The sequence below is a fragment of the Drosophila miranda genome, chromosome 2, assembly GCF_003369915.1.
Source record: "Drosophila miranda strain MSH22 chromosome 2, D.miranda_PacBio2.1, whole genome shotgun sequence".
Classification (NCBI taxonomy): Eukaryota; Metazoa; Arthropoda; class Insecta; order Diptera; family Drosophilidae; genus Drosophila; species Drosophila miranda.
Genome location: NC_046675.1, coordinates 28,261,528 through 28,273,495, shown reverse-complemented (window position 1 = coordinate 28,273,495; position 11,968 = coordinate 28,261,528). Strand labels below are relative to the sequence as shown.

General features: G+C 46.1%; 2 protein-coding genes across 2 annotated transcripts; one reads left to right on the top strand and one right to left on the bottom strand.

Moving 5' to 3' along the window:
• Positions 1 to 938: 938 nt before the first annotated feature.
• LOC108157437 (lutropin-choriogonadotropic hormone receptor) lies at positions 939 to 8,627 on the bottom strand. The gene is made up of 17 exons (XM_017289491.2): positions 8,079 to 8,627; positions 5,521 to 5,984; positions 5,097 to 5,251; positions 4,953 to 5,027; positions 4,785 to 4,862; positions 3,839 to 3,913; positions 3,699 to 3,764; positions 3,558 to 3,626; positions 3,426 to 3,500; positions 3,244 to 3,361; positions 2,797 to 3,179; positions 2,582 to 2,734; positions 2,368 to 2,513; positions 2,059 to 2,287; positions 1,805 to 2,000; positions 1,545 to 1,741; positions 939 to 1,474 (listed from the first exon to the last, which is right to left on the bottom strand). Exons 2-17 carry the CDS (start codon positions 5,824 to 5,826, stop codon positions 1,291 to 1,293), a joined length of 2,505 nt encoding a protein of 834 aa, XP_017144980.1. The 5' UTR covers positions 5,827 to 5,984; positions 8,079 to 8,627; the 3' UTR covers positions 939 to 1,290.
• A 257-nt stretch (positions 8,628 to 8,884) lies between these two features.
• Positions 8,885 to 9,441, top strand: LOC108157438 (gamma-aminobutyric acid receptor-associated protein). The gene has a single exon (XM_017289492.2). The coding sequence runs from the start codon at positions 8,999 to 9,001 to the stop codon at positions 9,347 to 9,349; it is 351 nt and encodes a 116-aa protein (XP_017144981.1). The 5' UTR covers positions 8,885 to 8,998; the 3' UTR covers positions 9,350 to 9,441.
• Positions 9,442 to 11,968: the final 2,527 nt, after the last annotated feature.

Sequence of the window (11,968 nt, the reverse complement as noted above, 5' to 3'; positions counted from 1 at the left end):
CGCTTGATTGATCCGCCAGGAAGAGGAGACCCAACCCCGGTAAGGACCGACTGCATAGGCGGGAAGAAGAGTCGTAAACAAAAACACAGTATTTTCCTTGGAAAATTGCCGCACAACAATTGTGTAATTGCATGGGAGGGGAATACCATCAAATCCCATCTACATTCAACTGAAGTTAAGGAACATCGTACTAAGATGATATAAAATATCCTATGTAAACGTAATGACTTGTGCAATGGCACTATCCAAAAGTATTCGGTGGTCTTCTGCAGGTAATCCTTGAGATATACATAGATGGTGCAGGAGCAGGGCCTACACCCTCCGAAGGTGTTCAGTCTCACATCGATTTCACACTCCTCCAGCTAAAGAAAAAGAACAATGGGAATAAGAGTTCTGAAAGCGATCTCTCTGATTTCACTCACCTCGTGGAAGGCATAGATATCCTGGTAATACAGCTATGGCCTCGTGGACTCAAAGGTAAAATATCGCAGAGCATCCCAGCACGTTACATTTTTCCGTTACTTGCTGGTTGATGACGTTACAGAACCACAGGGATGCCAACATCTCGTCAAAAAAGCTCCGGACATAGCTCGAACCGGACCAAAAACGAGCGTGAACGTTGTAAGCCGCTGCCCTTGCCGCTACCAGGACCAATCGCGCCCTATACCAGATCCGAAGATCTGAGGGCCAACATGTCAAAATTCCGTTGGTACATTTTCCTCGTCTCAAGTGAGACATTTATGCGTAGGTGTGGCAACGCTGCGCTTAAACCAACCGCCAGAGTGCGCTGTGCACTTATTCAGCCTATCGATATCAACCCTGACGATACATTTTCAAACGGCAAGCGGTAAAACTTTTCTTGAGAATCAAACGATGGCCAGGGGCAATGCAGTGGAAATGCTGGCTCGTTTTCCAATCTATTTAATGAGAACATCATATTGAACGTCACATTTGAACGATATATTTGAATATGCACAACAACAATCGTATACAGCATAGCATATTCCATGGTAATCCATTGAAAACTTTAGAAATACTTTCCGCTTTAGGCATCAGATAACTTTAGAAGGAACCTTAATCTTAGAAACCTTTAGTCTTAGAGGGTACAATATATGCAATAGGTAATGGGAGGATGCAACAATACTGGCACAGCTAACAAAAAACTTAACGTAACGTAACGTAACAGAACTACAATTAGTGTAGAGAGAGCTAAGAGATTACAGATACAATGTATACATATATCACAAACAGGTAGAAGAACAGGTGTATTCAGAATACATAAGCTTCAGTTTAAACGTAGTCCTCGCTGCTCTTCAGCATGCTCTGTGTCTCCACGCCCAGGAGCGTCGGCTGCTGCATCTTGCAGTTGAGTGATCCGTGCCGCTGGATGGATCCGTGGATGGTGAAGCGCGAGGTGGCCTGGATGGAGGAGCTGTGCTTGTACTTTAAAGCGCTCTGACGGCAGAAACCTAATCTGCAATGGGAAGGGGCATTCCCGATGAATGATAGAGATACAGACACAGAAGGGAGCTGCCTTTACTCACTTCGACAGCAGGGTGAACAGATCCTGGCGATACTGCGACGTTAGTATGGCATACAGATAGGGATCCGCACACGAGTTCAATGGATAGAAGAATACTAGTAATATCTTGGATTTGGTAACATTTATCAGCGGATAGCCCCCCAGGGCGGTGAGGCCAAAGAAGGCAATGGGCGACCAGCAGGCAAAGTTGGTAAAGACCTAAAACAAGATCAAGTGGGTGGTATTATGGTGGTATATGGTATGATCCCGCGATTCACTCACCAGCAGGGCCATTTTCTTGGCCACGCTCATCTCTCCCGGATTCTTCTGGCGGGCGTGACGCGTCTCGCGGCCCAGCGATAGATAGATCTGAGCATAGCACACGGCTATGATGGAGAAGGCGACACCGTTGCACCCGAGTATGGCGATAAGGTAGGCAGTGTCGTATCCGTCGCGGTTTTCCATCGGCAAGCAAATGCTGCAAAACGCCAAAGGATTCAGTTTACGCAGGGCTAAGGGTGCCAGCCTGCTCTTACCTGGTCGATGAATAATTGCTGATGCCAAACAATGGCAGCGAGGACATTAGCACTGAGTAAATCCAGCCGGCCAGCATGATTATCGCCGCCGGGCGCAATTTGATGCGATGGTTCAGGTGCATGGCCTGTGTAATCGCCAGCCAGCGCTCGATGGTAATCACAGTCAGCGTGAACACCGACAAATGACTGGCGAAAACCGTGAGGAATCCGGCTACTTTGCAGCCCACCCCTGGGCATAGAGCAGAGAGAGAGAGGAATCCAAAATCAGAATAAGAGAACAGAGCCGAAGGCAAATCCCAACCAACCAACCGTATTGCCAGTCGTAGGCGTAGTTGAAGAACTCTCCCATGGAATGGGCATCGATGCAGGCCACCAGCAGCAGGTAGAGCCCCAGGCAGAGGTCGGCAAAGGCCAAATGGCACATGAGAAACCGCGGCACCGATGCCGACTCGGGTCTGAAATGGCAATAGGGCTTGAGATTAGCTGCTTCTGCAGCCGCTGCTGGAAATTGTGTAACTCTTACCGAATCGATAGTATTACTGTCAGCACCGCCACATTACCAACGACCGCCAGGGCGACCACTATCCAAACCGAGATTCTCAGCCACTGATAGCCCATCACGTCTTCGCAGGGGTTCAGGGCATTGGGCATGGGGTAGCACTCCACACTGGGTTTCCTGCGAACATATGCCCCATGTACGGTAATGATCAGCCCCAAGATCAGGCGGGAATGTCTCACCTGAATGTGAAATTTCCGCAGTACTCGGCAGACTGTTCATCGTCCGGGTTGAGGGTGATCTGCTCGTGAAATTGGCCCAAGTTGATGGTCGTATCCGCCATGTAGTCGAACGAGGCATAGAGGCTGGGAGCCGCCTCCCCGGATAGGCTGTCGGCGTCAAATGTGCCAAAATCTTCCGGCATCTCCTCCTGCCATCCCCTGCCCTCCCCGGAGGAATCATTTGTGGTTCTCTCCGACTTGCGGGCCAAGCGCTCGATGTTGCACAGCTCCCGCCATTTCTCGATCTCTCGAACGCGTTGCGCGTGTCGCTCCGGGTCGTGCCGCGACGGGAACTGGAAGGCGCAGCAGTGGAACGAGTGGGTGAGGTACGCCCGCTGCAGGTTCTGTGGATGGGCAAACATGTAATGCTGGGGATCGATGGGGAGGGAGGGGAGTCCTTTTGCTTACCCGAAAATTGTATATGGAGGGTATCGTCTTGAGAGTGTGCGTGTTCTGGATGTACAGGGCTTCGATGGTCTGCAGTCCAGCTGATGGCAGGCCCACAAGCGCAGTGCTAGAGAGATCACTGGGAAAACATCATATTATATTATCTATAGGTAGGTAGAGCCCTTCAAAAACCCTGTACGTACAGTTCTGTAATGTCTATGATGCCGTGGAATGCATTCGGATGCATTTCGCTGAGCTTTCGATTGTCCTTTAGAGAGCTACAAAAAACAAGACTCGAACCAAGCAAATGGCATATCTATTGTATTTCTACTCACAGTTTGGCTATCTTTGAGCCAAAGAAAGCCGAATCATCAACGTAGCGTATGTCATTGTTGGCCAAAATGCTATAAAGATTCCCAAAGAGATTATTGCGGATATTTCGTGGCGGTCTATCGGGGGGGGGGCAGTATACGTACAATTGGGCAGTCTTTACTTTTATGGATTTAGTATCTATTCGAGTGATTTGATTGTTATCGAGATCTCTGCGAGGAAGAGAACAGCATTAGCGAAAGGCAGTTAATTACCCAACGTTGGGCTGCGGCTTGCGGCTACTCACATCATTTGCAAAATGTTATACGGCGGCAGGTGACTCAAGTCCGGAACGCTGGTTAGTCCGCTGTTAATGATGCGTCTGTGGGCAGGGGGAGGGGAAGATGGAGGTAATGTTTTAAAAATGCTTAACTTGCAGCATCTGTCACTCGCCCACCCTATGACATTTTCCAGGAAAACTTTAAGCCCCCACCCTTTGAACACAGCAACTTTCACCTTTCGCCTCTTGCCTCTCAGAGTGCTTGTTTATTGACATTGCATAGCAGCTGCATTACCCACAGCACTTTGCAGCAGGCATTATCCCCATTCTGATGGGGGATATACAGCAGTGTCCAATGGATTAGCAGTGGCGCATCTCAGCACTTTTAAATCTCCTTCTAGGATTCCAAGTGGCACTTCTTTGGAAAGTCTGGTATGCAAGCATTATAAATCCTGCTTGAAGGTTTTGCGGAGTGGCTACAGTTCCAGTCGATGGCAAAACGTCGGGTTTTTCGAATGCAAACCCAATTCGTAGCGCGCTTTTGTGAGCCAATTGAATGCTTCTTTTTCTAGAAGCGCTATTATTTCATTGAACACAACTGTATGTGTGCGTACAGAGTTAGAGATAACGGAGCTAACAAAGTTATGCACTTGAACAATTTCCCCCTTTGCTTTGGAGTTGTTACCTCCTCCTGCTCCCCCTCTGATTGTGATATTTGTTAGAGAATTTCCCCAACATTCCATAGCATGCACCATCAATGAAGGAGCAACAAGTTGAATAATTGTTTTGACTTCACAGCAGAGCATACCATAAATGCCGCCCCCTGCTCCCTGGTCCCTGCTCACCGCCTTCCCCAGTGACCAGACTAAGATCTATATATATAGTCGGTACACACATCGCTACATAGTACATACTCGAGTAAATACGGGCACGGGCGTGGGGGATTTTTGGATAAATTTCGGATGTGGCTTACATTATTTCAACAGTGCCCGAAATGCCAGCAAACACGTCCCTAGACAGGAAGGTCAGTTTGGGTGCATTCGAAATGTAGCTGTAAATAGAAGGGACAATATATAGTATTTGTATAATAAGTGGGCCTCGGTTGATTGAGGCCACAATTACAATTACAATCAGGCCGTACATTGTTCGCAGCAGAGTCAAGTTAGAGAAAGCGCCGTCCTGTATCAATTCCAGCTGCAGACAGTCGGTGAAGGCCCTGAAGGACACGCAATATATATGTATGTTTATGGTATATGTCCCTTCCTGGGCAGATAGAGATACTCACACATCGAGTAGTGTGGGGGCATAAACCTTCAGTCCCGTGGAGCGGAGGCGTGGCAGGCCCGTCGACGCGATAGTTAGCCGCTGAATGGGGAGCTTCAGCGTTTGGGGCACACGGGTGAGTTCCGCTCCTTCGCAGCGGCATTCCACCTCTTCGCTCTGTGGAAAAGGGCAGTGGGAGTATGAGTGGGTGTGGGTGTGGGAGTGTGTGTGTGTGTTAAGTGCAGAAAATTAGTTGATTAATTCAATATTCGCAGGCACTTGACTACAACACAAGCTCGGATGAGGCGAAAGTTGTTCAGAGCTTAGAGCGGAGTGGAGTGGAGTGGAGTGGAGTGTCGTGCCTTCAGGAGCCTGTTTGTCCACGTTTATTGTGTAAACAAATATGGGGCGCACTCAAGTCTACATTGCGTAGATCAAACACTTACTTGATTAGATGCATTCCAGCAGCAACACTTCCAGGGCGAGGAGGAGGGCGTAGGAGTGGGTGCCAGTGTCGGTGGCAGGGTCGCGGGCATCAAAGATGGATTGGGATTGGGATAGATATCGAAACCGTTGTGGCTGTCGTGGCAGTTGCTCTCCCGCAGTGGCCCCCCCTCCGCCACCTCCAGGGCGTATGCGTGATGCGGGCCACAGAGCAGGGCCAGCAGCAGGAGCAGCAGCAGGAAGAGAAATGCAATTGACGGGCACTTCATGTCTGAGGGCGCTGAGTGCTGACTCACAGTCCTGGGCATGTCTGCAGCGTAGTGCCTCTCCGTGGAGTAGTCAGAGATCCTAGGCGCGCGATGGGAGCTGCATGGCTTCCTGTCGCTGTCTCAATCTGTCAGATACTCTCGTACTCTCCTCTCTAATTGGAATGATTCTGTTCAATGCTCATCTTGCGGTGAGAAGCCTGTAAGAAAAGAGTCAGTTTTGCGTCACAGAGTGCATAATAAAGCCATCAAGCAAATTGTGCGAAGAATAGGCGAATGATAAAGTTAAATAGCAGTCCAGTCCGATCCGATTCGCAGATCCGCGGATCCGCAGATTTTTTGCCAACATGTGAATTGGTCTGTCACGTTGTGCGGCTCGGACGCGTGTTCGATTGATTTTCAAAGGGAGGGGCAGGGGCAGAGCTGCCAAATTTCTTAAGCAATCCATCGGGAGAGAGAAGGTACAGTGAAACCTCGAGAGGACACTGACACTGAGACACTGAGAGACAGAGAGCGACACAAAGCAAATACTGGGAAAGATCGCGTGGGGATTTAATTAATTAACATATGTTATCATCGAAATAAAACTCATATTTAACCTATTGTATTATTTTTAGACACAATATGTACAATCTGGTCTGCGTCCCATATCACGTTTCGCTGTTTATCCGAGTTTACATAGACTACATGCATTCATTCCGACTCTGGGCTCTCTGTTTGTGCTTTATTTTAGTTATTTCCAGCTAATTATTCGGCTTTAGGTCGGTTTCCAGAGGGGCGCAATTACTGGCCAGCAAACAGAGATTGGCCCGGGAACACAATCTCGTAGACTACTGATTCCCAGCCCAACTATTTCTATAATTCTATACTCTTATCTGCGGCTCAAAGGCCTGCCGACAGGTGGTGTGTGTGCTTTGTGCCATGTTTCGACTTTTTAATTAACAAATATTTGTTCTCGCATGTGCTCCAGCTACAGCCACAGCCACAGACACAGCCGCAGCTACAGTTCCAGCTTTAGCTTTTATTGTCTTATTTGGTGGGTAAAAAATGCACAATGCCAGCGGCCGAATAGGGTCCCAGTCGCCATGCATGCAATCAATAAAGGGAATAATTAATTAATTAATTTACACCTTTAGGCGTGGCGGGGCGGGGCGGGACGACCTTGCAGCGGAAGCACCATGAACCATGTGCGATTCTCTGATTCTTAGACCCCCCAGGGAGCATGTCATCTGGCCAAAACCCTTCCACGTGCTGCTGCTGCTGCTGCTGCTGGTCCGCTTCCAAGTTTAGATTTTATGCCAATGACGCAATCAGTTTACAGATTGATAATAAAATTACTCGAGTATACAAAAGTTTGTTCAAGAGATGGAAAATGAGTTAAGTAAATTATTTACACAATATTTCATTTGATTGGCAGCTCTTGGCTCTGCTCTAGATTGTTTGCCTCAAAGTCAAAAGCGCGAATAAATAGTTAGCAGTTCGAATCTATCTCGTCTGAATGCGGCCAATCCTTGGACGATTTCTCCCTTGAAGCTCGGTGGACGCAATTTCCCTAATTGATGGCCAGCAGCAGCATCCTTTAATGGGGCACGACACATCAAAAGCTCAGCCAATTAGGTGGCAGCATGTTTTGTTGTCCCATAACATTCATGCATCAATGAGCATAGTTCCAGACCAGACTGGACGGGCGGGACCGGTCGCTTTGTTTCCATGGCAGTGCCATTCTGGTGTCATTTTTGACGAATTATTGTTAATTGCGGCATTAATAAAATTATAAAACAAGTTAGTAACAATTTGTGGAGCGTTGAGCAATAGCGAGAGTGGAGCTCTCACCAGAACATTCTTCTGAATCGAATTAAAATACCATTATTCGAGTGGCTCCAAACTTTTACTCGGAGGACAGCGTGTCCTGTGACTGAATCGCTGATTGCCAGCTCTCAGTGTTCATGAAAGTGGTCTCATGGATAGATAATGGCTGCTAAAACATTACTTATGTATCTACCCAAGTTGTACGTATAGCTTCTTCTCCCTCTCTCTCTCTCTCTCTGACATATATGTATCTGCTTTCGAAGAACACAAATCAATTTCCATTGTCATGTGCTCAACAATTTGTGAGTGCATTCAGCATCATTATTGGATGACAGATGCGATTACACTTTTGAGTGCTGGATTTCGCACACCCATGAGAGATTACAACCGATATACTATACTATATATATATAGAAAGGGTGATTTTTTCAAAGAAAAAATACTGTTTGATTATTCTGTGCACTGCTACGATGCGCTGCACTCACCTCACACTCTATGAACGAATGAAAGGCGCGGATTCTGTATTCTGGATTCTGTAATAAATTATTCCACTGAACTGACGCGCACCCGCACCATCACATGGGCGATTAAAGATATAAAATTATGGTATCGAAAGCACTTATTTTCAGTAAATCTGTGATTGTTTGGCAATGTTTAACACACACTTTCCGCGCAGTTTTCGTTTATTTTCGCGTGTGTAAACAATTCACGACACAAAGCATTCTTCGGATGCTCGGCAATTAAATTACTTTCAAATTAAACGGGTAGTCATGGAGATGCATGGATTTAAAAAACCGCCGCCGCCACATATCAGTCGTCTCGCTATCACTGGCAGAACGCGACTCGGCTGTGCGTGCACCTGTTGAAGCTCCGCGACACACCAGACAAATGGAGCTATTTTGACCGGAAGCTAGCACAGGCCAAGCACAGAAACGAGAGACCCGAACGAGCGATCCGAGCGCGAGATCCGAACAGTGGAGCAACGGCACAACAGACTGAACCGACCTGCTTCAGCAGCAATGGTGAAATGAGAGCAGAGGCCAGGGCAGAGCCGTAGCGTAACGTAACGGAACGGAACCAAAAGGTGTTTCTGTTTTAGCTTCGGGTGCGTGTCCGTGTGCTTGTGCGTGTGCGTGTGGGTGCAAGTGTGTGTTTGTGTGGCTTTGAGTTGTGCGTGAAAGCTTTCGCTTTTATGTCCTCTTCCCACTTGATGCCTTGCGGTCACTGCCTCCTGTCCAAGGCTGAAGTAAATGTAGAAATAGAAACATAAGTAGGCCTTGAGATATCTAGTTATCCACCTATGGGAGAATCTAATCATTCAAGTCGTTCGTGAAACAATAGCCCAACCAAATCCTAAACTAAAATTGAAAACTCTCCTTGCTTTCTAAACGCAATCAGTCGCAAAATGGACATGCACTTTCAGTACAAGAAGGATCACTCCTTCGAGAAGCGTCGCAACGAGGGCGACAAGATCCGTCGCCGCTATCCGGACCGTGTGCCCGTCATCGTGGAGAAGGCCCCCAAGACGCGCCACCCGGATCTGGACAAGAAGAAGTACCTGTTGCCCGCCGACCTCACCGTGGGACAGTTCTACTTTCTCATTCGCAAACGCATCAAGCTGAGCGCCGATTCGGCTCTCTTTTTCTTTGTGAACAACGTGATTCCGCCGACATCGGCCACCATTGGCTCCCTGTACCAGGAGCACCGCGACAAGGACTACTTCCTGTACATGTCCTACTCCGACGAGAATATCTAGACTCTAGAGACGTCTCTCACTGTTGTTTGTCACTTTTTTGGCAGTTTTTAAGTTCATCAATAAAGTAATCGTCCAGCAACCGAGCACCGTCATCGTCTGCCTCACCCGCTGTGCTGGCCAGAATAATAATTGAATTGAAAATGTAATTCCCCTTTGGTCTTTGCCCACTTTGTGGATTTGTGAAAAAACCAACATATTAATTAAAACTGAAGCGAACAAAACAAATCTCATCTTCTAGTGAACTCGCGGCTTAATTATAACTCACAAATCGACAAATCGGCAGCCAGTGCCATTCAGATTGGGCAAATTAAATGGAGTCTCAGGCTCAGACTCAGTCACAGCCCAGCCTCTGGCTGGCCACCGCTTTATTTAGTTAAGATCACTAATTGGTGAAAATATGAGCCATAAAACCAGTTTAAATCGCGGCTAAAGTGTGCTCTGAAAGCAGGCGGTGCAATAAAAATTCATATTCAAAGTTAAATTCAGCCTGGGTGGTGGTGCAGCAAAACAAAGTTGTTGATTCTACTCATTGACACCGCCTTGGGGATTAGCAAAGGAAACTTTTCAGCGTGAAGATGTGTACGATAGTTGGGGGGAGATTAAGAAGTCAATTATGCGTTAGAACAGATTCCATTACATTCCATTCCCAGGAGTAGACCAGGCGTGAAAACATTCTCTCTACTTAATCAATCTATAGATGCAGTTCTCCGAGTGAATCGTAACTTATTCACATGACTTTTGCAACAATGTATGCAATACAGACTACCAAATACCTAATATTTACATACCGACATAGGAGACGGGGCACCCTGTAAGGTGTATCTAAAGGGTGTATCTGTGGTAAGGGAGGGGGCGGTGTTAGGGTTAGGTAAGACCCCCCCACACACACACACACACACACACTGAACAGAGAGAACCGATAGAGGCCGGCAAGTCGAGTGGAATCGATATAGACATTTAATAATATTCTGTTATACATTTTAATTTAGCCTGCGATTTGCATATCATGTTATTTACGAACGAACAGCCACTAATTGACTAGATCAATGCAAAGCGAATCCACACCTGAAGCACGGAATGGAATCTTCTCTGCGGCAAGAAAAGTGTAAAATATATTTGTAAATTTAATTATTAAATTAGTGAGTGGCCAAAAATACATGACTATCTGAACAATCTGGGGCGGGGGCGGGGGTTTTATACTGATAAACGATTTGTCATTATGTGGGTTACATTGTAGCCGAAAATCAGCGACACAAAAACAATAACAGGGGATTTCTTTTCTTGTTTTCGAAGAAAGGGGACGGCAGCAGCAGCACTCTCCAGGGACAGGGCCAGACTTGAAAACAATTTACGTATTATTAGCAATGGAAATCAGCTTTAATCGCTTTGGGCGGAGCATCCAACTGCGGTTTCTTTGTTTAAGCTGCAGTTACATAAAGCGGGAATGGGGATATTCGACCGATAATTCGGGTACTAAAGACTTGCTAAATAAATACGAAATTAACAATTAAGAAATTATCTCAATACCGCAGCCATTCATTTGATTGCTGCCAAAGAGGTTCGGTTCATAAGCGACACTACGCCACAGGCATCGATCGGAATCTCCTTTTCTTTTCGAATCTCGCTTGCATCGTCAACCACCTCTGAAGGATCTCAGATCACGTACTGCCTCTTCACTGGAGCCATACATGGGCGAGAGACGTCCACTAAGTGCTTGCCGTCATCTTGCTTGCAGTGGGGATTGGGTACATTCTTTTGTGGTCTTTCTGTAGTTTTTGGTGGCCATTTTCGGCCTTTTATTTAAACGATTTAGATCCACATTGAAATTGATTTTCATTTTGAATCCGATAGAAATATCGATAACAAGCAATGAACTTATAATGCTGCGACTGCCGCGAAACATGTTGCAACAACAAACGTCGCCATTTTTACTTATTTTCTTCGGGATTTTTATTTTCACGGTTCGCGGTCACATTGAAAATATTCTCTTTTTTGTTGGTATTTTCTACTCGTTGTAAATAAATGAGGACCATGAGGTGCTTTTATTTAATTTTGACGTCAAAATATACCGTTTGACGTCGAAATTAAGTGGAGAATATATTAATGATATATCGGTATATAATGGTATACTTTATCAATTTATTAATTTATTAAATTTCATTTTAAAAAGTATATAAGAAAACTTGGTCTATAGAAACTTCCATTCAAAGGTAATTTGAATTTTCGCTCCCTGTCGTTTATATCCTTGTCAATCATTCACATTCAAACTTGGGCGCGCAGCTCTATAATCCAGTGGTTTTTGGTTTGAGTGTGCGAAGTTCGTTTTTCAGCGGTATTTTTACGGATCTGAGGATCAGACGGTCATACTGCTGCTCTCCCTGCAACGAAAATATGAGTCGTAATTTGAATGGTCTACAAAAAAGGGTATGGCCAATAGACAAAAACAGTGGATTCTTTAGTAGATAATCTTATCTGTTAGTGGGGTTTCCTCTGAGTTAAATTAATTGAGGGGCCTAATAAGGGGCCTTTGCCATATTCAACATGGCCAGCAACACCTGGAAGCGTTCGGCTCCACAAGGAGAAATATACTAAATTGGTATATATAAGAATACTGCGGGC

What these genes read in the sequence shown, in the direction of transcription:
- LOC108157438 (XM_017289492.2), top strand. Translation starts at nt 8,999, where the DNA reads ATGGACATGCACTTTCAGTACAAGAAGGATCACTCCTTCGAGAAGCGT.
- LOC108157437 (XM_017289491.2), bottom strand. Translation starts at nt 5,826, where the DNA reads ATGCCCAGGACTGTGAGTCAGCACTCAGCGCCCTCAGACATGAAGTGC. An exon ending in TATAACATTTTGCAAATGAT is followed by an intron (nt 3,765 to 3,838) that starts GTGAGTAGCCGC and finishes TCTTCCTCGCAG; the next exon opens with AGATCTCGATAACAATCAAA. An exon ending in CGCCTACGACTGGCAATACG is followed by an intron (nt 2,288 to 2,367) that starts GTTGGTTGGTTG and finishes CTCTATGCCCAG; the next exon opens with GGGTGGGCTGCAAAGTAGCC.